Source organism: Bos javanicus, chromosome 8, assembly GCF_032452875.1.
Source record: "Bos javanicus breed banteng chromosome 8, ARS-OSU_banteng_1.0, whole genome shotgun sequence".
Taxonomy (NCBI): domain Eukaryota; kingdom Metazoa; phylum Chordata; class Mammalia; order Artiodactyla; family Bovidae; genus Bos; species Bos javanicus.
Window position 1 is genome coordinate 5,886,054 of NC_083875.1, and position 25,684 is coordinate 5,911,737.

The 25,684-nt window shown below is 42.3% G+C and overlaps 1 protein-coding gene across 1 annotated transcript in view; it reads left to right on the plus strand.

The window, feature by feature from the left end:
• Positions 1 to 25,684, plus strand: part of LOC133252389 (polypeptide N-acetylgalactosaminyltransferase-like 6) — a 247,159-nt gene that overhangs the window by 81,723 nt on the left and 139,752 nt on the right. Inside the window, exon 3 of the mRNA XM_061424934.1 lies at positions 23,728 to 23,845. Within this exon, the coding sequence (XP_061280918.1) occupies positions 23,728 to 23,845 (118 nt within the window). The remainder of the gene's footprint in view (positions 1 to 23,727; positions 23,846 to 25,684) is intronic.

Here is a 25,684-nt window from a genome sequence, read left to right on the forward strand (position 1 = left end):
TGGGGGCCAAAGTCTTTCTGCCTCCCAAAGGCAAAAACTTGAGTCAGTGGGGCTTAAGCCAGGTTTAAGTTATGGTACACCTTAGTAGTCAGATACAAGTAGACACTTGATTAATGAGTAGTAAATGAATAGCAACTATAATTCCTAAGCCTTTAAGTATCAATTTAGTTTTGTAATATTTTCAAATACACTCCTGAAAGCCACTGTATTGTATCTGGTACCTCTGGTAAAGAATCCACCTGCAATGCTGGAGACATGGGTTCAATCCCTGGGTTGGGAAGATCCCCTGGAGAAGGCAAAGGCTACCCACTCCAGTATTCTGGCCTGGAGAATTCCAAGGACTGTATAGTCCACGGGGTCACAAAGAGTCAGACACGACAGAGCGACCTTCACTTGGCAGAAACAGGATTACATTGGGGTTTTTCACACATGTTGCTACCATTCATTTCCTCTTTGACCTCTCCCCCTACCCCTGGTTTTTGTGACAGGATTTTATCCTGATTTTCCTCCAACCTCTCCTGAAACCCTGCAGGAGCCTCAAGTGTTCTCACATCCTGGGTCTTCTACTGTCTCTGACCTGGGTCATTTCATCTGATTTAAGCTGATGATTCCTACATCTAGACATCTATCCCAGGTCTTTCTTCTGCGTCTCAGTCCTGCATGTTCTATAAATAAATCCATCTGGATATTGCATGGATGATTCAAAGCAAACAAGCCCAAAGCTGAACTCATCCTCCAGGCTCTTTACGCAACTGCTTCCCAGTTCCAAGGAACTGCACCACCTGATTGAACCCACCAGGTTTACAAAGAGACAAGGCTTGAATTCACAACCAAACTTTCAACCTCCCTTTCCAAATCTATGCTGCACTTTCCAAGTTGATTCTACATCCTCAGCATCTCTTGGGTCCACTCCCCTTCACTGTCTTTACTACTTCTACTTTGAATCAGGTTCATTCCTTCCCACCTGGATGTCTAGACCAGCCTCTGAGCAGGCATCACAGCTCCTGAAGTCCTACTCCAAACTTTGGATCCCAAATGTCCCCCACGATAGTCTTCCTAAAATAGAGACCTGATCATGTAATTTTCCAGCTTCAGGCACTTCAGGGGATCTCCACTGAGTCTGAGATTACGTGTGTGCCTTTGTGTGTCTGAGGGAGATAATATGAGGATGAGAGGAAAAGAGAAGGAGATAGATATGCCCTGATGTGAAGTCAAACCCTCGTGGTTTGAATCCACTTTCAACCATGTGACATCAGTCAGATCATATAAACTCCCTCTAACCTGGGTTTTCTCAGATAGGTGAGAAAACCCAGGTTATATAAAAATAAATAACATATATTTTTTATTTTTATTTAACCTGGGTTTTCTCACATATTTTTTTAGGAATAGAATTTTTATTTATTTTTTTTCTTTCCCAGTATTGATAGACCTAAATGGAAAGACAATCCAAAAAATAGGGGATATAAGTCTATATAGAGCTGGTTCACTCTGCTGTACAGCAGAAACGAAAACAACATTGTAAAGCAACTATACTCAAATAAAAATGAACTTAAAGTTCTCATCTATTAAATAGGGATAACACCTATGTCTAACTACTCGGGGAATTTCGAGGACAAGTTGAGAGAAAACACCTAACCTAGTGCCTGGCTTATAATTACGTATCTCGTCAACAAAGTTGTTGCTCTTACTTGACCAAGTAAAAACTCATCAGTTTATATACTGACCCTCCCCTTCCCCAGCCCGTACTTCTGCCCCCAGACTTATCCTTAGCAGAACCCTTCACACCCTAGGCTGCTGCTGTGTCAGCTGAGTTACTGCGGCTTCTTTTAGCTCCTGCCATTGTGTCTGAATTGCTTTGCCCTGTTCCCCTCTTTACCTGGCTCCTGCTCAAGGCTCTAGTCAGCCATTTCTTGCTCTGGATCACTCTCCCTAAGCCATATGTGGGTTACAGGCCTGGCCTTCCAATTTAATAATTATTTCAATCAAAACTCAAGTGCCTTTTAGGTGTCAGTCCTGTGCCAGTTGTGAATACATAAATGTCTGGGGATGTAGAGCTTGGCCTCATGAACCACACAGGTTTGAGTGGGGGCAGAGATACTGGGATGGGTGTGTCCCACACTTCAGGAGAACATGCAGACCAGGCCCCCAGGCCTGCCTTGAAGGATCTATGGCAGCTTCTGGAAGAAATGAAACTTCTGGAACCTTATGAGTAAACTAAATTAGACCTGTAGTCAGTCATGGTCCAAATCAAGACATTCTTAATAAAAGAGAGTGCTCATTCAATCCCTGAGTCAGGGAAGATTCCCTGGAGAAGGAAATGGCAACCAACTCCAGTATTCCTAACTGGAGAATCCCATGGACAGAGGAGCCTGGTGGGCTACAGTCCATGGGGTTGCAGAGTCAGACACGACTGAAGCGGTTTAGCATGCATGCATTTTCTTCTATAACACGGCAGGACAAGGCAGAACAACGAGCTCCCACAGAAACTAGGTTAAATATCCCTCTGTGATTCTGTTAACGTGTCCACATGGTTCTCAGGCAATATCACCTGTAATTGGGCAGGGGAGCAGCCACAGGACAGCTGGGTAGACGGTATCTTCTGATCTCACTCGCTTCTGTTTTTTCTTACTTATTTTTAATTGGAGGATTATTGATATACAATGTTGTGTGGGTTTCTGCCATACATCAACATGAATCAACCACAGGTATACATATGTCCCCTCCCTCTTTAGCCTCCCTCCCACCTCCCACTCCACCCCACCCCTCGCCCCCTTCTCAACTAAGGGCTGTTGGCAAAGCTTTAATTCCCCAGCCTGTATCAGGCTCATTTTGTGGGCAAACTTGGCCAACTCTGTAGCATGTGATGTGATCCATGATATCCAGGAAAATGAGCAGCTTCCTGTTTTTCAGCTCCAGAGAACAGAGTACATTATGACCCCAAAAGGAGGTAAACAAACACTCAGAATATCTGAGCCATACAACTGGAGTAATAAGAGGGTAATAATATCTGAAACACACAATTAAGGAAACCAGTGTTAGTGGCTCAGTCCTGTCCAACTCTGTCTGACTCCATGGACTGTAGCCTGCCAGACTCCTCTGTCCTTGAGATTCTCCAGGCAAGAATATTGGAGTGGATAGCCATGCCCTTCTCCAGGGGACCTTCCTGACCCAGGGATCCAAACCATGTCTCCTGAGACTCCCACATTGGCAGGCAGATTCTTTACTGTCTGAGCGACCAATACTTACTAGGATTCCACGCACGTGCAAGGTTAGGGGTGGGACACTGTCTTCCATACACACTCTGCATCATGAATCCCCCAAAGGGGTATCTGACAAGTGTCTTTGTTACCAAGGCCAGGAAAGGATTCTCAGGCTCTCTTTTGTATTATCGGAACACAGCCATGAACAGAATGCACTACAGGCAGTTTTCTGTCCTGTTAATAGCCAATGGTGACCTGGTGGCTGCAATTTACAACCTGTGAAGGGATGTATAAATAGACAAATGATTCGAATCCAGGAAGCCTAGAGCAACACTCCACAATCATCATAGCACTTAGAGCTGAGACACCCCCCCACAACCCAGCGTAAATGGAGACTCTGCCCCCAAGCAAGTTCAAGCACGTGGAAGATCCTTTTATACATTATCTTCTCAGCATCTTCAGGAGGAAGAGAAAAAAAGCACCATAATCAGGGAGATGAAAAAAGCCAGTGAAAAGATCTTACAAAAATCCAAGAAGAGAGAATCTGGGCAGTCACGTTAATGATCTGCTCTTTTTCTAGCAGAAAAAATTTTAGTGTAAGATGCATGCAACTTCAGAACAATGCATCTGTAGGTCCCCAGAAGCTCTTTAAACACTGAGACCAAGGCAAACAGAAATGTAATTTTATCTCATGATTTCACTGGTGAAATATAAAAGGAATGCCAAGTTGGGAAAGGAGGCTTCCAAGGTTGGCTCAATGGTAAAGAATTCGCCTGCCAATATAGAAGATGCAGGAGATGCAGGTTCTATCCCTGGGTCAGGAAGATTCCCCAGAAGAGGAAATGGCAATCCAACCCCCATGGGGTTGCCTGGAGAACGCCGTGGACAGAGGAGGCTGGCATGCTGCCATCCATGGAGTTGTGAAAAAAAAAACTGAGTGACTGAGCATGCACCCAAGCTGGAAATGGGACAGCCAGCAATGAGTCTATCTCTGAAAATTCCAGCTGAAGCACACACTTCAGATCAAAGCTTCAGATCAAACTGAAATCCATTTACGAATTTAAGCTAAGATAAAGAAGAATGTGAACATGTTAGTGAAAAATAGCAGGAACTGAAACAAATTACCAAAGCTCAGAACATGTAATGGGTCAGGACAAAATGCAGCTAGTATAAGCCCGTGAGCACTGGTGTTGGGGCTTAGATGAGGCCTCAGGTCATGTGAGAGGAAGGGAGGAGCCCTGTCGGTCCAACCTGAGCTGTCAGTGAGAGTCAAGGTCAGACCAGAGGGGTCCGTTCCAGGAATCAGGTGATCGTGACTACCTCAAAGGGCATGACAGTTGTCTCTGAAAAGCGCTCCCCCCAAAAAGAAATGTCAACTTAACAGAATTCACCAGATCCAGCTTTTGATGTTAAGTAGAAACACAACGGAGAAGGCAATGGCAACCCACTCCAGTACTCTTGCCTGGAAAATCCCATGGACGGAGGAGCCTGGTGGGCTGCAGTCCATGGGGTCATGAAGAGTCGGACACGACTGAGTGACTTCACTTTCACTTTTCACTTTCATGCATTGGAGAAGGAAATGACCACCCACTTCAGTGTTCTTGCCTGGAGAATCCCAGGGACGGGGGAGCCTGGTGGGCTGCCGTCTATGGGGTCGCAGAGTCAGACACGACTGAAGTGACTTAGCAGCAGCAGCAGCAGCAGCAGAAACACAAAGGGCTTCCCAGGTCGTACTAGTGGTAAAGAACCCACCTGCCAATGCAAGAGACATAAGGGACACAGGTTCAATCCCTGGGATGGAAAGATCTCCTGGAGGAGGTCATGGCAACCCACTCCAGTATTCTTGCCTGGAGAATCCCCATGGACAGAGGAGCCTGGCAGGCTACAAGCCATGGGGTCACAAGGAGTCAGACAAGACTGAAGCAACTTAGCACACAGCACACACAGAAATACAAAACTCTATGTCTTAGGAGAGAGCTCTCTTGAGCTGTGAGTATCTTTCCCACTCTCCGTCCCCACAAACTGCCAGCACCCTGTGACAGCGGCCCCTGTTTGCAGAGAGCTTCTGCTGGTTTCCATGAACAGCAAGTCCCTTCTATACGAACCTTCGAGTTGCGAACTTTCAAAGCGGGGAACGTGCCCCCGTGTGTCAGCTGCTGTGCTGGATCACTGTACTTTTCAAGGTACTGTAAGAGTAAAAAATGTTCTATTTGTAGTATTTGTCTGCTATGTATTATTTGTGTGAAAAGCATTATAAACTTAGAACAGTGCTACGAACTACATAGTCAGGTGTGTTAGTTGAGCACCTCAGCTAACTTTGTGGAACTTACAAACACACTGGACCTAGGAACACACTCTCAGAATGGAAGTCATTCATATAGGGGACTTACTGTACACCTGTTCTCACAAGAGTTTTTTATTATTAGCATCCTGAATTTTTTTTAAAACTTTTTTTTTGTATTGGAGTATGGCCAATTAACAATGTTGTGATTGTTTCAACTGAACAGCAAAGGGCACTCCGCCACACATATACATGTATCCATTCTCTCCCAAAGCCCCCTCCCATCCAGGCTGCTACATAGCACTGAGCAGAGTTCCCTGTGCTCTACAGAAGGTCCTTGTTGGTTATCCATTTTAAATATAGCAGTATGTACATGTCCATCCCAAACCCTACTCAATACTCTGTAAAGAATCTAAAAATGAGTAGATACGTGGATACGTATAACTGAATCACTTTGCTGTTGCTGCTGCTGCTAAGTCGCTTCAGTCGTGTCTGACTCTGTGTGACCCCATAGACGGCAGCCCACCACGCTCTGCCGTCCCTGGGATTCTCCAGGCAAGAACACTGGAGTGGGTTGCCATTGGAGAAGGAATCACTTTGCTGTACAGCTAAAACTAACACAACATTGTAAATTAACTATAGGCCAATAAAAAAATTAAAAAAACATTGAAAGTGATGCTCAAAACTGCCCACCAAAGCAAGGGCAGTCTAGGAACAGCTGATAAAGTTCAGAATTTTTTAAACAAGAGGATGAAGAGATATTCTGGGATTTGTTTCTGTCAAAAGACACTGATTTTTGTCAGTAGTGTTCATGGGGAATTAAGTAGAATCTGGATGGCCTGTATCCTCCATGCTAATTGGCATAAAAGAAATAGGAAGCAATTATGTGATACTGGGGAAAAAATAATTTTTGTCCTTCAGATAATTTTTAGAATATGAATGAAAACAATATCCTAGACTTTCGATTTTTAATAAATTTCAACTGACACTCCTCTCTATTAGTACAACTTAGTAAAAGTTTATTCTAATTGCCTTCTGTTCATCTCAATTATTTTAAGCATTATCCATTTTAAGGATAATTTCTATATAAGCACATGAACTTCAAGATAAATATCTTCTGTCTTATGATACAAGGATTGATTCGGTGGAATGACACCTTAAAGAAAGAAAAAGGCAGAAATATCCATACAATAAGCCATTCTCCAAGAACAAATAGCAGGGACTTCCCTGGCAGTCTGGTGGTCACGACTTCACCTTCCGATGCAGGGTATGTAGGTCTGATCCCTGATAGGGGAGCTGAGATCCTACATGCCTTGCAACCAAAAAACCAAAAAAAGTAAGTGAAGCAATAGTGTAACAAGCTCACGTCTGGCCTCAGAAGATTCTGTCAAGGGCTTCCCTGGCAGCTCAGCTGGTAAAGAATCCGCCTACAAGGCAACCCACTCCATTATTCTTACCTGGAGAGTACTGTGGACAGAGGAGCCTGGAGGGCTCAAAGAGTCAGACAAGACTGAGTGATTAAGCACAGCACGGCACAGATCCTGCCAAAGAGTAGCTAGGATAAACACTTAGAACTCGTTTCCCAGGTTGCTTTCAGAGTTAAGTAGTCAAGGAATGGTGCATAACTCTTATGTAAGATCTTACTTTCTGACCCCAAACTGTAATGCTCACTTGGTCTCTTTTCTTCTTGCTCAACCTGTACTTCCTCTTTTATTCGATAATGGGTGGCTTACTCATCCTACCCCCGGTCCCCACGTCTTTCAAACACTAAGTCCTGCCGGTTTAACCTGTTAAGTATCCAGCCAGCCATCGCCATTTCCACAGCATCAGCTCAATGAAGGCATCACCTCGTGCCTGGACAGCTGTTGCCCCTCTCCACCAGGTGGGTTCTCCATTTCAGATCTATCACCCTCAAACCCCCTCTACACTGCCATCAGAGTCACCGATGCAAAAATCTGGATGCATTATCCTCCATGTTAAGATTCTTTGGTGGTGCCCAGTCTCACCAAAGACTCAGAAAATTCAGCTGGGAGTCATAAATCTTGGCTGGATCTTCCAGGAACACCTCCAATTCACTTGAATCTTGATGCAGAAGTTGGAGTGAACAAGCATTTATTTAGAGAAAAACTACAGCTTTCATCAATTTCCATGGCCCAACAGAGAAAAAACTAAAATCTCCATATCACACTCATGCTCTATGAAATGGTTCACAAGACCCCCAACACCCCAACACCTTGTCCTCCTGCCAGGGTCTGTGGTCCCATCCTCTATAATCCTTGTACCTGACTGCCCAGCTTTATCCAAGTTTCCAATGCATATACTTCAACACAGCGCACACACCACACCCTGCAAACCCCAATGAGGACACACCATGCTCTCTCTGTCTTCAGGCTTTGTCAGCTCGATTTCCTCTGCCTGACACCTGCTCCTTCCCTCTCTCCCCAACCACCTCACTGCCATACCCAGGATAAGATACATAACCCCTCTAGTGATACCACAGAGTGCGAACACCCCTCGGCCACGTCTCACACCACGCTGTGTTGATGTCACGTCTGTCTTCCCCGCTCTCCCTGGGCACCACAGGGACGGAAAGTGACTCCTCACTTTTGCATCCCAGATCCAGTACCTTGGACTTGGTGCTCAGTCATCGTTTTTTGCGTTTAACCACAAGAAGTAGGTTCTTCAACTTATTCCTTGGTCATCTGTTAGGTAGCTGATAAAAAAAAAGAAGTCCATGGAAAATCAACATCTGTTAGGGACTGAATGCTTTTGTCCCCTCAAAAATGCATATGTTGAAATCCTAACCTCCGCTGCGATAATATGAGGAGATGGTATTAGAAGGGGGGCTTCCCTTGTGGTTCAGTGGTAAAGAACCCACCTGTCAATGCAGGAGACATGGATTTGATCCCCAGGTTGGGAAGATCCTCTGAAGAAGGAAATAGCAACTACTCCAGTATTCCTGCCAGGAGAATTCTATGGACATAGGAGCCTGGTGGGCCACAGTCCATGGGGTCACAAAGAGTCAGACATGACTTTGCAAATAAACAACAATAAGAATCTTTAAAAACACCTGACAAGTTAGGAAAGAGATCAAAGGAAAAGAGCATTAAGGCCCCTCCATGTGGCTTCTCTACGGGACCTTTGCCCCTCCTGGCCTGGGGACTGAGTGCTCACAGGGAAGCTCAGAGCTCTGACATCAAGCACTCCAGCAAGATGGAAGCTGTGGGGTCTCCTGTGAACCAACTCGGGAGCCATGAGGCATCACTCTGTCAGGCTCTGTAGGTCAGGCCTGTCGTAACCCCATCCAAGTTCAAGGACAGAGATGTAGACCCACTTCTCAATGAGAAGAGGGGCTAAGAACTTGTGCACATGTGTGAAAACTGCTCTTGAATGAGAACCAGAGGTGGAACCAGATGCAGGGCAGAGAGGGTGTTCTTCCCCCTCCCACACAATGAAACTTAGATGAAACTTCTCTGTGGATGGGCTGACCCAGAGGGGAAAAGAAGGTGATGCTTTTATGAAGATATTTGTATAAGTTATAGCTATAGCCTTTTTGCTTAATACCTCTTTATCTCAGTCCCTGTTTTCTTGTGCTCTGCTCTGTTTTTAAGGAATTAAGAGCATCAAGCATGTGGTGGATATATGGTATAAATTTATTAAAGTTTTGATTTGTTGTTTTGCTTATTCGCTAAGTCATGTCCAACTCTTTTGCTACCCCATGGACTATAGCCTGCCAGGCTCCTCTGTCCATGGGATTCTCCAGGAAAGAATACTGGAGTGGGTTGCCTCCTCCAGGGGATCTTCCAAATCCTCCACATCTCCTGCATTGGCAGGCAAGTTCTTTACCACTGAGCCACAAGGGAAGCCCAAAGTTTTGATAAAAGATATTAAAAATCCATGCCACTTACAGCCCATTCTAACTTAATATAAAATACTAGGAAATGAGACCAAAATTGCCTTTGCATTGCAGTCAAAGCTGAAGGGAAAAAGCATTATTTCAGTCCTTACTAAGATGAAGGGGTAATGTTTTCGTAAGCAGAAACTATCAAATGTTTATTAAATAAATGAAGCATAAAACAAGCTTTCCTGCAGTTTCATCCATGCCTGAATTTTAACAACTAGCATTTATCTCTGGAATGAGAAGTCCTATTTGTATCTAGGAAGAACGGCTCCCCAGGCTGCACATGGGCTTGTTAGTTGTGAAGAGTCTCTGTGACTACTGAAATAAATGATTTGCTTTGCCATTTCACATCATTAACTGGGTTCCTTGTGGTGTTGGTTTTGATGGGAGGGATCAGAGCCTGGGCTGGCAACGAGGAAAGATCATTCCAAGGGCCACGCAGCATGCACAGGAGAATGGAGCCTGACAGACCAAAACAAATGGGAGACCAGGGACTGACGCGAGGAGCCCTCAGCAACACTGTCAGGAATCTGTGCGGAATTCATGTCAAAATAAATGCTGGAGAGGATGTGGAGAAAAGGGAACCCTCTTGCACTGTTCAGTTCAGTTCAGTTCAGTCGCTCAGTCGTGTCCAACTCGTTGCAAACCCATGAAGCGCAGTATGCCAGGCCTCCCTGTCCATCACCAACTCCTGGAGGCCACCAAAACCCTTGTTCATTGTGTCGGTGATGCCATCCAGCCATCTCATCCTCTGTCATCCCCTTCTCCTCCTGCCCCCAATCCCTCCCATCATCAGAGTCTTTTCCAATGAGTCAACTCTTCGCATGAGGTGGCCAAAGTACTGGAGTTTCAGCATTAGCATCATTCCTGCCAAAGAAATCCCAGGGCTGATCTCCTTCAGAATGGACTGGTTGGATCTCCTTGCAGTCCAAGGGACTCTCTGCAAATTGATATAGCCACTATGGAAAACAGTATGGAGATTCCTTAAAAAACAAGGAATTAAACTACTATATGACCCAATACTGTTCATGGGGTTCTCACATGCTAGTAAAGTAATGCTCAAAATTATCCAAGCCAGGCTTCAGCAATATGTGAACCGTGAACTTCCAGATGTTCAAGCTGGTTTTAGAAAAGGCAGAGGAACCAGAGATCAAATTGCCAACATCCGCTGGATCATGGAAAAAGCAAGAGAGTTCCAGAAAAAACATCTATTTCTGCTTTATTGACTATGCCAAAGCCTTTGACTGTGTGGATCACAATAAACTGTGGAAAATTCTGAAAGAGATGGCAATACTAGACCACCTGACCTGCCTCTTGAGAAATCTGTATGCAGGTCAGGAAGCAACAGTCAGAACTGGACATGGAACAACAGACTGGTTCCAAATAGGAAAAGGAGTATGTCAAGGCTGTATATTGTCACCCTGTTTATTTAACTTATATGCAGAGTACATCATGAGAAACGCTGGACTGGAAGAAGCACAAGCTGGAATGAAGATTGCCAGGAGAAATATCAATAACCTCAGATATGCAGATGACACCACTCTTATGGCAGAAAGTGAAGAGGAACTAAAAAGCCTCTTGATGAAAGTGAAAGTGGAGAGGGAAAAAGTTGGCTTAAAGCTCAACATTCAGAAAACAAAGATCATGGCATCCTGTCCCATCACTTCATGGGAAATAGATGGAGAAAAAGTGGAAGCCGTGTCAGACTTTATTTTTTGGGGCTCCAAAATCACTGCAGATGGTGACTGCAGCCATGAAATTAAAAGACGCTTACTCCTTGGAAGGAAAGTTATGACCAACCTAGATAGCATATTCAAAAGCAGAGACATTACTTTGCCAACAAAGGTCCGTCTAGTCAAGGCTGTGGTTTTTCCTGTGGTCATGTATGGATGTGACAGTTGGACTGTGAAGAAGGCTGAGCACCGAAGAATTGATGCTTTTGAACTGTGGTGTTGGAGAAGACTCTTGAGAGTCAAGGAGATCCAACCAGTCCATTCTGAAGGAGATCAGCCCTGGGATTTCTTTGGAAGGAATGATGCTAAAGCTGAAACTCCAGTACTTTGGCCACCTCATGCGAAGAGTTGACTCATTGGAAAAGGCTCTGATGCTGGGAGGGATTGGGGGCAGGAGGAGAAGGGGACGACAGAGGATGAGATGGCTGGATGGCATCACCGACTCGATGGACGTGAGTTTGAGTAAACTCCAGGAGTTGGTGATGGACAGGGAGGCCTGGCGTGCTGTGATTCATGAGGTCGCAAAGAGTCGGACACGACTGAGCGACTGAACTGAACTGAACTGAACTGATGACCCAATAATCCCACTACTGGGCATATACCCTTTCCATATTCCTCAGGTACACATGTACCCCAATGTTCATAGCAGCACTATTTACAATACCTAGGACATGGAAGCAACCTAGATGTGCCTCAACAGATGAATGGATAAAGAAGTTGTGGTACATTGATACAATGGAATACTACTCAGACATAAAAAAGAACACATTTGACTCAGTTTTAGTGAGGTGGATGAACCTAGAGTCTATTATACAGAGTGAAGTAAGTCAGAAAGTATGAAAGTGTTAATCACTCAGTCATGTCTGACTCTTTGTAACCCCGTGGACTGTAGCCCACCAGGATACTCTGTCTAAGGGGTTCTCCAGGCAAGAATACTGAAAAGAGAAAGACAAATACCATACACTAATGCATTGGAGCAGACTCTTGAGAGTCCCTTGGACTGCAAGGAGATCCAACCAGTCCATTGTAAAGGAGATCAGCCCTGGGTGTTCTTTGGAAGGAATGATGCTAAAGCTGAAACTCCAGTACTTTGGCCACCTCATGCGAAGAGTTGGCTCATTGGAAAAGACTCTGATGCTGGGAGGGATTGGGGGCAGGAGGAGCAGGGGACGACAGAGGATGAGATGGCTGGATGGCATCACCGACTCGATGGACGTGAGTTTGAGTGAACTCCAGGAGATGCTGATGGACAGGGAGGCCTGGCATGCTGCGATTCATGGGGTCGCAAAGAGTCGGACACGACTGAGCGACTGAACTGGACTGAATGCCTATGTATAGAATCTAGAAAGATGGTACTGATGCACCTGTCTGCAGAGCAGCAGTGGAGACCCAGACATAGAGAGCAGACTCGTGAACACAGGGAGGGCAGGAGAGGGTGGGCCGAATAGAAAAAGCAGCATTGAAACATGCCTGCGTGCGCGCATGCTAAGTCGCTTCAGTCACGTCGCCTCTGTGCAACCCAATGGACTGGAGCCCATCAGGCTCCTCTGTCCATGGAGTTCTCCAGGCAAAAATACTGGAGTGGGTTCCCATTTCCTTCTCTAGGGGATTCCCACTTGATTCCCACTCAGGGATCAAACCCACATCTCCTGTATTAGCAGATGGGTTCTTTATCACTAGCACTTATTCTAATTGCTGAAAGGTTAGAAAAATCAAAGAATGAGCTAGGGAATTGATAATAACACTGAAAAGTAAAATTACTTGCACCTTATCACACACATGCAGGTTATTTTTTCCCCATGACCTGTTTGAGCTTAGATATATCACTTGATAGCTCTGGGTCTCACTCTCCTAATCTGTAAAGTGAGGTATTGGAATCTCCTGCTGAATTGTGGTCCATCGCTCCCATGCTGTAGAGTTGTATTGTTATATGAAGGCTGCAGTGAGGAAACGTGCTCTCTATTGTGTCTGATTCATGGCAGGTACTCAGTAAGTTCATGGGGTGCTCTGTGATTACCTAGAGGGGTAGCGGGGATGGCTGGAAGGGAGACACAAGAGAGACGGGCTGTATGTATACATATGGCTGATTCATTTCATTGTACAGCAGAAACTAACACAACACTGTAAAGCAATTATACTCCAATAAAATGAAATTTTAAAATAAAATAAAATGGCAAAAAAGAGACAAATGAGACAAGTCAATATATCAGGAGCTTTTTAGCCACTCTTTCCAAAATTCTAATGTAACCAATGATCTAATACTTAAAAGAAAAAACCTGTTAGAAAAGATACTATGTTTGAATCTGCAGTATCATTTTACTCAATTTGAATCCTAGTTGAAAATAATTATATTTTAGCTGTAACTGTTCTGAGGCATGCACCAACTAAAAATTCCTCATTACCTAACTGAAAATTATGTGGTTTGTCTCGATGTTGATTGACTTGGCTTGATGGATTCCTGAGGGAAATCATGCCATTCATTTCTGATCAAATTCACATTCCAACCCACACATTCAGAATTCTCACTGACACCACTAAAGTGAAAGGAAATTGAGAACTAGATCTCTAAGAGACCAAATTGAAGGTTTCCTTTGGGTTCTTGGACCTAAGTTTTAATTGTCCATTTTAAAAATAAATTTTTATGTGTGTTTATCTTTCAGTAGGATTTTTTTTTTAGTCTTCTGACTCCTAAAGAATGAACAAGATGTATTAAAATGTGAAATAACACTTTCTGAAAGTGAGAGTAGGTAGACAAAAATACTCTAGAGATTTTTTTATTAAAATGCCATTTTTTTTCTAATGTGAGGAAAGAGTCCATGTATTAAATAAAGAATATTAGGAAGACTAGCAACTTCTTAGAATTCTGTGGGAATCATGGGGTTAGGTTACTAGAATTAGGAACCACATCCCAGAGCTTCCCTGGTGGTCCAATGGTTAAGACTCCCTGTTTCCACTGCAGGGGGCATAGGTTTGATCCTTGGTACAGGAACAATGATCCCACGTGAAGCAGGGTAAGATCAAAAAAAAAAAAAAAAGGATACACCTTCTAGTTTAGCAAAAACAACCAAAAACACACTTTGAAAAATGCATTTGCAAATGAGAACATAAGGAATTTTTCACTGGTACCAAATAAGGTTTCTAGGACATTTTTACATTATTGCCCCTTGAACTTAAAGTCAGTAAAGTTTGGAAATAAAAACTGATGTGGAAAAGTAAACTAGTCTACTGTAAGTTAAAAAGGAAAGCATATTCGTTACCTGGTTCAATAGCGATCATATAAAATGGAAAACTGATTTCCATTAGGTATTCAGCAAAGTCACATTTCTATGGCCTGAAGAATAAAGAATCATCTCTAGGAATATGTTGCTTCATGGTTATATTCATTTTAAAAGTCAACCCAAGGATAACAGTTGCTTCCTAATGGCAAAACCAAAACCTGCTTTGTGACATTACCTGTTCAATACTCATAAAGTAAATTAATATGTTAAAACTTACACGGACACACAGTCCCAGTAAAACATGTCTACAGTATGTCAACATTCCCAGGGAAACAAAATCAGTAATGGTATTTTGGAAGAAATCAAAGAGTATGAAGATAAATAAATTAGAAATCGCAGGACACGAGGCCAGTGGGAAGGGTTTTGGGCAATTCAGATCAGATCAGTCGCTCAGTCGTGTCCGACTCTTTGCGACCCCATGAATCCCAGCACGCCAGGCCTCCCTGTCCATCATCAACTCCCGGAGTTCACTCAGACTCATGTCCATCGAGTCAGTGACGCCATCCAGCCATGTCATCCTCTGTCATCCCCTGCTCCTCCTGCCCCCAATCCCTCCCAGCATCAGAGTCTTTTCCCACGAGTCAACTCTTCACATGAGGTGGCCAAAGTACTGGAGTTTCAGCTTTAGTATCATTCCTTCCAAAGAAATCCTAGGGCTGATCTCCTTTAGAATGGACTGGTTGGATCTCCTTGCCGTCCAAGGGACTCTCAAGAGTCTTCTCCAGCACCACAGTTCAAAAGCATCAATTCTTTGGCGCTCAGCTTTTTTCACAGTCCAACTCTCACATCCATCCATGACCACAGGAAAAACCATAGCCTTGACTAGACGGACTTTTGTTGGCAAAGTAATGTCTCTGCTTTTGAATATGCTATCTAGGTTGGTCATAACTTTCCTTCCAAGGAGTAAGTGTCTTTTAATTTCATGGCTGCAGTCACCATCTGCAGTGATTTTGGAGCCCAGAAAAATAAAGTCTGACACTGTTTCCACTGTTTCCCCATTTATTTCCCATGAAGTGATTATATTTAAAATGGAAAATACAAAGTAGAAGAAAGTGAAGTCGCTCAGTCGTGTCTGACTCTTTTGCGACCCCATGGACTGTAGCCTACTAGGCTCCTCCATCCATGGGATTTTCCAGGCAAGAATACTGGAGTGGGTTGCCATTTCCTTCTCCAGTGGATCTTCCCAACCCAGGGACCGAACCCAGGTCTCCTGCATTGCAGGCAGACGCTTTACTGTCTGAGCCAACAGGGAAGTCTAAGCCACCAAGAAAGTAGAAGAATAAGTTAAAAATATCAACAGCGCTTCTCCATTTTCTCTGATGAGAAAACAATGCAACAATGAAATCTTTTTTAATCTATGGGGAACAAAGCTATCCTTCTCTTGATGTCACTGAAAAACTTTGCACAAGAGTTAACTCCCATCTGTGTGATGAGGTATGGATTTCAACCCACCCAGAATCCAGCTCTGAGTTCCCTGCACAAAAGCAGCAGGAAGTTCAGTCTCTCTTACAATGGCAGTCCCTTCTTCTCCAGGAAGACAAACATTCCAGAATCCAATGAGGCCAAACCAACACACTTGTCCTTGTGACCATGGCTACCAATCCACTGGGGTGGCCACCAAGAACCTTGGCGGCAAGCCATTGGTTTTGAATCCAGCAGTTCTGGGAATTCCACACAGGATAGTTTGTTAAAGCCAAGAACTGTGTGTTTTTTGTTTGTTTTTTTTTTTGGGGGGGGGGGGCGGAGGTGGGGAGTAGGTATCTTCCCTGTATACCCCAGTGGCACTTTCACAGCACAGGGTGGGGACTCCCTCACCCCGGGATGACAGCTCTGCGGGGGTCTACCTTCTCCCCTCTCCCTTCCTCCCTGGGCATCATCTGTGATCTCAAGCGGGGAAGGACAAGAATTAGAAGGACAAGCTTCTATGAGCCTTTGAGCAGATTCTTCCTGCCAAACCACAAGAAACACTGGGGCTGGTGCCCTGGCTCACTCTGTGCTTGAAGTGAGAGGGTGGTGGCCATCCAGGTGGAAGAACAATTATAGACTAATTTAGGGATAATCCGTGCTGCACTGGCATTGCCCATTTCATGGACCAGCGGGAATTCTGAGCACCCATGCTGCATGCCCTGCACCCCTGGATGCTCTGGTACCAGCAGCACTGGCCTCCCTCCTCCTCTTATTACTATTCTCCTTCCCAGCACGGAGCCTTTTCCAGCCTCAAATCCATCCTTTATTCCTCTTTCTTTCCTTTTTGAAAAACGAATTACCCTGGAAAGCTTTTCAACAATTCCTCTCCAAGTATTATCACAAGAATGATGTTTCCTTGGCGAAATCGACCAGTAGACTGACAGATACTAATATTTTATGATAGATCTGTAATTTCTCGGCAGAATTGCTGCTTTTATCTGACTCTTCTCTAATTTTATCAGACCCTAAATCATTGCATTTGGACTGGTGTGAAACTTGAACTAAAGTGTCAGGTTAGGACACAATTCACAATGAAACTTTAGCTTCCAGAAGTGGAAAAGTCAATCAGTTTCTACAGTTTTACTCTTTATAACAAACCAGGATATAAAATTCTAGGCATTTCTCCTAAAGAGTTACTCCCACACATGGAAATTATATATGTACATTATTCATTGTGGAAGTTCTGAAATAGGAAAAGAGTGAAAATAATCTACATGTTCACTATATACATAGATACACAACTTTGTGCATAATGGAATAATGAGCAAATGTTAGGAAAATAAAACAAGAAAGCTCTTTTCAATATGACATGACCATTAAAATATGTTAGGACGGGACTTCCCTGGCGGTCCAGTGGCTAAGACTCCAAGCTCTCAATGCAGGGGACCCGGGTTCAATCCCTGGTCAAGGAAATAGATCCCACACACCACAACTAAAGGTCTGGCATGCCACAACTAAAAGAACAGCCAAATAAATAAATAAAAATAGACATAAAAAAATATGTTAGGGAGTTTTAAAAAGAATTAGGTAAAGACCACTGGATGTAGCATACAACCATTTTCATAGAGTAGGAAGAAAAATAAGATAGATTTATATTTGCTTATATGACTATGAAATATCTCTGAAAAGATACATAAGGAATACTTATGGTGGGGACAGAAGTAGGAGCAAAATTCTTTGTAAACACGCAAAGATATCATCTACTAAAATACATATTTTAAAATATTCTAAAACAAAGATTAATGGGTAGATTTTCAGACTTTCATTTCTGAACAAGTTGGAGTAATACAGCCCAGATTTACCCTGTCATCTGAAAAAACAAGAAACAAACACACATGAAACAGTGGTTTTCAAGAAACCAGACATCTGGGAATGAAGGACACTGATTCCTGAAAGACAGGAAACAATTAGGTGAAACCTGGACTCATTTCCAGCTTACTTACTTGAGAGAGTCTCCAGGTTGCGGTGTAAGGAGGGGAGCCGGTGAGGCCAGCCTAAGTCAATGTGGAGCCAAGAGTCTGGGGAGAAGAGCTCAGCTGACATTTCAAGGGCAGAAGCTCCCGAGGGTACCCCCTGAGTCCTCCGCAGAGGACTGACAAGAGCCTGTGCATGAGAAGAAACTGCCCACAAATGCAAAAGAACCACTAGAAAGAATTAGAAGTAACAGTGGCCAGAAGGCATCCAAGGCAGAGAAGAGAGTCTGTTCCCATCAGACTGAACAACCCGATGATCGCAGGACATTGATTGAAGCATACACAGGGTCTTGCCTTAAGGGTGTGAATAATTTGTAGATAATGCCTTGCTTAAGGCTCGCAAAAGGGTCAAACTACCTCCAATTGCATCCTGGAACAAAGCTCAAAAACGTTCAAAATATCCAGCACCCAAAAAGTTCTGTATCTCAAAGAAAAATTTATTACGCAGGCAGAGAAGCACCAAATGCAATCATGAAAAATATTCAATTAACCATAAAGATAGGGAAAGAAGGAAAAGGAAACAACAGATGGGACATACAGAAAGCAAAGAAGATAATAGTTTTAAACCTAATCACATGAATAATCATATTAAAAGTAAGTGATCTCAGCATCCCAATGAAAAAGCAGGGAGTTTTAACAGCAAGATTCAAGTATAAGCTGCCAACAAGAAAACCACTTTAAATATAGACACAAATAGTTTAAAAAGTAAAGTAAAAAGGCCTAACAGGTATAAATATTAGTGTTCTGAGAGTATAAATCTAAAGAAAGCTGAAATGGCTATACTAATACCCAAGCAAGATCAATGCCTGAGTAAAGAATATTACCAGAGGTGATGAGTCATTTTGTAATGAGAATGAGGTCAATTCATCAAGAGCACATGAAATTCCTACACATATATATGCACTTATTAATACAGCTACAAAAGCATGAAGCAAAAACTTGATAGAACAGAGGAAGAGATAAACAAATCCAGAATTATAGGCATAGATTTCAATATCCCTCTCAGTAATTGATACAACAAGGAGGCAGAAAAATCAATAAGAATATGGAAGACTTGAACAACACTATCAACCAGGCTTACCTAATAAATATTTATAAACCACTCCATTCAATGGCAACAGAATGCATTCGTATAGATCACATTCTGAGCCATTAAAAAACCCCAATAAATTTAAAAGGATTCAGGTCTTTCAAACTGTGTTCCCTAACCACAATGGAATTACATGTAAATCAATAACAGAAAGACCTTCAAAAAGAATCCCAAATAGTTGGAAAATAAATTACATACATTTATATAACCCATAGGTCACAGAAAGAAAACAAAAGAGAAAGTATGGAGTATTTGAACATGATGAAAATGGGAACACTGCATATCATTTTTTTGTAGAATTCTTCTAAAGCAATATTTAAGGGAGACATAGTACTAAATAGCTTTATTAGAAAAAAAATTTCAGAGCAATAATATCAGCTTTCACCCTAAGTAACTAGAAAAAGAAGAGAAAATAAAGTACAAAGTCAGTAGAATAATTAAACTAATGAAGACCATGGAGAAATCAATGAAATATAAAACTGAAAACAATAGAGAAAAATCAATGAAACCAAAAGTTAATTCTTTAAGCAAATCAATAAGCTTCTAGCCAGACTGACTAGGCAAAATAAAGGAATAACATAATTTTCTCAGCACCATTAATCATTGTGGAAATGCAAAACAAAACCACAATAAGATACCACCATGCCCCTGTTATGGAGAAGGAAATGGCAACCCACTCCAGTGTTCTTGCCTGGAGAATCCCACGGACGGAGAAGCCTGGTAGGCTGCAGTCCATGGGGTTGCACAGAGTCGGACACGACTGAAGCGACTTAGCAGCAGCAGCATGCCCCTGTTATAGTGACTAAACTTCAAACTGCCCATGTCAAGTATATGAGGATATGTAGCAGTTGGAAGTCAAATACAGCTGGTATTTGAATATAAAGTTACAAGCACTCTGGGAAAGAGTTTCACAATTTCTTAAAAGGTTAAACCCATACCTACCACATGATTTAGTCATTCCACTCCCAGGCTTTTTCTCAAGAGAAATGAAAGCATATATCCACACAAAGATTAGCACACAAAACTCATAGAAGCTTTATTTGTAGTAGCCCCAAGCTGAAAAAAGCCCAAACGTTCATCAGTGGGCAAATAGATAATCAAACTACAGTATATCCATGCAAATGGAATACTACTCAGCAACCAAAAAGGAAGAAACCATTAACAGACATTACAACAAGAGTGAGTCTCAGAATAAAAACATGAATGAGAGGAGTCAGACACTCCCAAAGAAGAGTACATACTGTATGATTTCATTTATATAAAATTCTAGACAATTCAAACTCATCTACAGAGGCAGAAATTAGTTACGTCCTAGAGGAAAGGGATGAGAAGAGGGTCAGGAGGGAGGGAGGGATACAATGAGGAAACTCTGGAGGCATGATAGATGTGTTACTTTTTCCTAAGTGTAATGATGGTACCGAGGGGTATCCATAAGTCAAAACCTATCAACTTTTCCATTTAAAATATTTGCAATTCATTGCATGACAACTATGCCTTAGTTACACTGTTCAAAAGATTAATGGACAAATATGAATAAAGACAGAAACAAAAGGCTTGTTTCATACCGATTATTCACACTAATCAAGATAGGAGAGGCTAATTTAGGGCTTGGAAACAACATCAGTGAAGGTAAGGGGGTCCATATGAATTTATTTTATTATGCCTCAAACTAACCAGATACATCCCGTTTAGTTTTTTATAAACTCATCAAGAAACACAAGATGTTGTGTCTCCAACAAATCACTTACAATAAAAAATATCAATCTAGGATGTTCTCTTCCCAATATGTAGACTGGTTCCATATCTATAATAGTAGTAACTCTAGCTGAGAGATGTAGTCTGCACAGTGTAAATTCTGTTGCACTCCGGTCTCACGTTTCATACAGTCAAATGAGAATACACTGGTAGGACTTAAGATCTTTCCATTTGTGGTCCAGACTGAGTAGAACTGACAATTTCTTTTTGTAATTTTTTGAAATGCAGGTGTATTTTGGCCAAAATAAACACAGCTCGATGCCATGTTCCTTCAATATTACTGGATATTTTCATACATTCTAATGATTTTTCTTGCTCTGTTTAAACTGATGTTAACCAAGTTCACTTCCAGTTTTGACCGTATCTCTGGTCGAAGACCATATATACCCAGCTGCATTCTGAATATCCTAATTTCCCCAACACTTGGACGCATCATCTTCCCACACACCTAAATTAGTCCCTGCTCCATTAGATCCAGAATTCACAAATTAGGTATGTGCAATTCCATTATGACTATTGCTCTTTTGGGGCTTCCCCAATGGATCAGCAGTAAAGAATCCACCTGCAATGCAGGAGATGTAGGAGATGCACGCTCAGTCCCTGAGTGGGGAAGATCCCCTGGAGGAGGGCATGACAACCCACTCCAGTATTCTTTCCTGGAGAATCCCATGGACAGAGGAGCCTGGCAGGCTACAGTCCACATGGTCGCAAGGAGTCGGACATGACTGAAGCAACTGAGCATGCACGCATTGCTCTTTTTTAACAGTGAAGCAAACTATATATCATGCTGGGTTATCTCTCAATATGTTTTATAATTTATTATTAAGGATTGAGAATTTCTAATCGCTTAAGCCCAAGCCCCATGGAACCAAAGATGACACAGATGTACCAAATACAATCACTGAGGAACTGCCCCCAGGATGTGGTCCCATGCCAGTCTGTCCCGGCTACAGCTGTGATTCCCTCTGAAATTCAGGGCATGGAAAATGGGAAGAGAATATACTGCTGGAGAGATCACGAAAATAAGGCACATCTGGTTCCAAGACTTCCATTTCAAACAGAATTTTTGAAATGCATGAGATCCTTTGTGTTATTATTTCAATCCTGCTCACTTTCCTAGGGGAGAAATAAATCCCTCTTCCTGTCTTGTAATCTTTCCATCTACAGAGAGTATACACATATTTTTTAAAATCTTAAAGTGATTAGGCCAAGTACCATTGTAACATACAAAGTCTCTGAAATATACAACACACTTAAATAAATTCACATTTATGTCCCTCTAGAGCATCATAGAAAGTTACCAATGGCACAACTTCAGTGAGTCTGTAAATTGGTGTGTCTTATTTACTTAGACATTTTTAAACATGCCTCCAGTATTTAGTGTCTTGTGCTTATATATATAAATATCCTTTGTTTCCAAAAAATCTTCAGAAGTGTCACAAAAATTTTATTGACTGTGTGTTTTTACAGATTTGCTTGGTCTGCATAAAGTGTTCTTTAGATGTTTTATGTACACATTTGTGTTGCTGTCTCTTTTTACCCGGGGTAAAGAATCCTCCTGCAGTGCAGGAGACTCAGAGATATGGGTCCAATCCCTGAGTCGGGGAGATCCCCTGGAGAAGGAAATGGCAACCCACTGCAGTATTCTTGCCTGGGAAATCCCACAGACAGAGGAACCTGGTGGGCTACAGTCCATGGGATTGCAAAGATTGGGACACAACTTAGCAACTAGACAACATCAACTCTCTTTAAACATTGAAACAGAAACAGCATTGCAGTAAAGAACTCAAAGGCTTTGGAATCAGAGTACCTGGTTCAGCCACAGCGGCACCACCATCCTGGCCCAGAGAGGATGCTGGGCCCTCCCTCCCTCATCCTGTTTCTCCCAGTAGAACACAGGGATGGTATTCCTAGGGCTGCAGTAAGGATTAATCAAAAGAACTGGACAAGAATCTCACAGAAGAGCCCAGCACACAGTGAACATTCAAAAACCCAAGAGCTGGGACTTTCCAGGTGGTCCAGTGGCTAAGACTCCCAGCTCCCAATGCAGGGGTCCAAGTTTGATCCCTGGTCAAGGAACTAGATCCCACATGCCACAGCTAAGTGTGTGCATGTCACAACTCAAGACCCCACACGCCACACCTAAAAAATCCCATGTGCCACAACTAAGACTCGGCACAGCCAAATACATAAATATTAAACACACACACACACACACACACACATGTGAGCACACTCCTCTGGCAGTCCAATGGTTAAGACTTCATGCTCCCACTGCAAAACAGTGGCAAAAACATTAAATAATAATAATAATAATAACAGAAAAACTGAAAAGCTGCTCCTGAATTGCAAAAAAAAAAAAAAAACACTTTAGGGCAGAATCCAATGATTATAAATTACCTCATTACATAGTAATGTGACTGCAATGCATCCTAGCAAGAGCAGAAAACTTGAAATTATTATTTGATCAAAAGAATATTTCCTAGAAAGGTAGACTTTAAAAAGAACATCATTAAAGTGAAAAGACTTAGTTTAAACTCCAGCTTTGGCATGCTAATAACTAGTTCTGGTTGGTTATTTTGTTCTAACTGACCATCTCGCAGTCTGTTAACGGACATAACCTGGAAATGGTAGGTGCATGGTGAATACATATGAGAAATTAAATTAAAGTTATGGTCTACAACTGCATTGTCTATGTTTTTATGTGTCTGATACTATAAGATCTCTTTCACTTTGAGGAAAAGCCATAAAACCATGGGTTTTCCCAACATATCAGTCACTAGTCATCTTATACTTCTCTCTGATGACAAACACACATAGCTAATGTGTGGCTCCACAGGGCGTGAGTGGCTTGAGAGCCTGAACTATGAAGTTAAAAGCCCACGGGGGTTCCAGGAGCGATTGGAGACCCCGTGAGAACTCATGTGCACTCACTGAAAAACTGTGCAGTGACCACTGAAACTTAAAGTCTGCTGTTTTTATCCCCAAGCAAAATGCCCGGGTCCCCGATGCTCAGAGCCCTTTAAAGATGGTTTTATTCCTTTCACAGGTCTCCCGTTATGGCTGGAGGTCTCTTTGCCGTGGATCGCAAATGGTTTTGGGAGTTGGGTGGCTATGATCCGGGTCTGGAGATCTGGGGAGGAGAGCAGTATGAAATTTCTTTCAAGGTAAGCCATCAGCACCCTTGCCACACTAGGTCAGCCTCTTTTTGACAATTGCAATGGAATGGCGACATTTCGTTTTGTGACCTATGCTGTAAATTGACATCGAAAACAGACATGTCATTTTCCCACCTCAGCTTTTGGCTGAGAGAGGCTACTTCCTCCTGAAGCTTCCGAGAGACGCAGGCACGCCATCAAAGTAAAGCAGAGGAGAAAGTCCGGAATCCCACTTGAAGGCAGGAAACGCAACGCGTGAGCACCCCTGCTGCTCCGCTGGCCGTGCGCTCCTTCTCAGGCCCCCAGAACACACAGACAGTGGCTAGGAGGTGAAAGCAATGGAATTACTGGAGCTTCTGCCCTTTGTGTTTGTTCTAGAACAAACACATATGTTGGAGAAGGAAATGGCAACCCACTCCAGTATTCTTGCCAGAAAAATTGCACGGACAGAGGAGCCTGGTGGGCCACAGTCCATGGGGTCGCAAAGAGTCAGACATGACTGAGCAATTTAATGGTTAAATGATGTATATATGTATAACTGAAACTTTATAGAATTCCAAAACAAGTGAGTTTTTTATTTTTATCTGAAACTACTCAGGTTTCGTTTCCACTTGCTTGGACCATAAGTACTTCTCAAATTATATCCTTTATTACATATATTCTCAGTCGCTCAGTTGGGTCTGACTCTTTGCGACCTCATGGACTATAGCCCACCAGGCTCCTCTGTTCATGGGATCATCCAGGCAAGAATACTAGTGTGGGTTGCCATGCCCTTCTCCAATCAAACCTGCTCTCCCGTATTGGCAGGCAGATTCTTTACCCACTGAGCCATCCAGGAAGCCTTTATTACATATATATGCATGCATATATTCTGATATACACATATATGATACATAAATATATAATAGCATATCAAATTTCAGGATTTGTAAATGACAACATTTACTACAACATATGAAGATCAGATAATCAAAGCAAAATAAACTATGCAAAAGGTTTTCTTTTTTCCTTTTTCCTTGTCATTATTCATACAGAAGATAGTGATTCTCACAAAATTTACCATACCAAAATCTCAATAAATAAATTAGCTCTTAATTACCTCTATTATAAAGTCAAACCAATTCTTGCTAAAATAAAATGTATCCTGAATACAGTAAAAGTCAAACCTAATAGTCTAGCTAAACTTTTTGAATTTATGCATAAAAGAAATTGATAAAACTGGTTTTTATTCAACTTTAATAACCATATTCAGTGTGTTAACAGAAATGTTATGTTGTCTCCAAAGTGTTATAAAATAAATATCCCCAAAGAGAAACTCAGGAGACATGACTGCAGGCTTCAGCACATCTAGAATTTTCAATCTGATTGCTGGCAATAAACCTGGGAACACTATTTACTAAATTAGTGCTTCTTTTCACCATTATTGAAACACATCTAATTTCACACCTTAGGCACTGTTTTCTCAAACTTCTGTATAGGTACATTTACACAATTTATTCAATGATATGTGATATATAAATGCTAGGCCAAGTGCTTTGCATGCATTATATAGTTTAAAACCACAGCTCTAAGAACTTGGTACTATTCTATTTTATAGATGAAGAAACTGAGACTTGAAAGTTTTAAAGATTTTTACATTAATTCTTTTAAGTTGTAAAGATTAAATAAACTACCTGGTGTTGCTTAGGGATTAAAATGCTCAGGTTGACTCAATTGCAGAGAATACAGAAACATAAAATTGTCCGTTCACCCAAGTCATATCTGCCAACACCATTCCCAAGTTCACAGTTACCCTGTTAGTCTCTAGCTAATGGTTCCTCTCACTGAACAGAGGAGCGTGTCTTCATT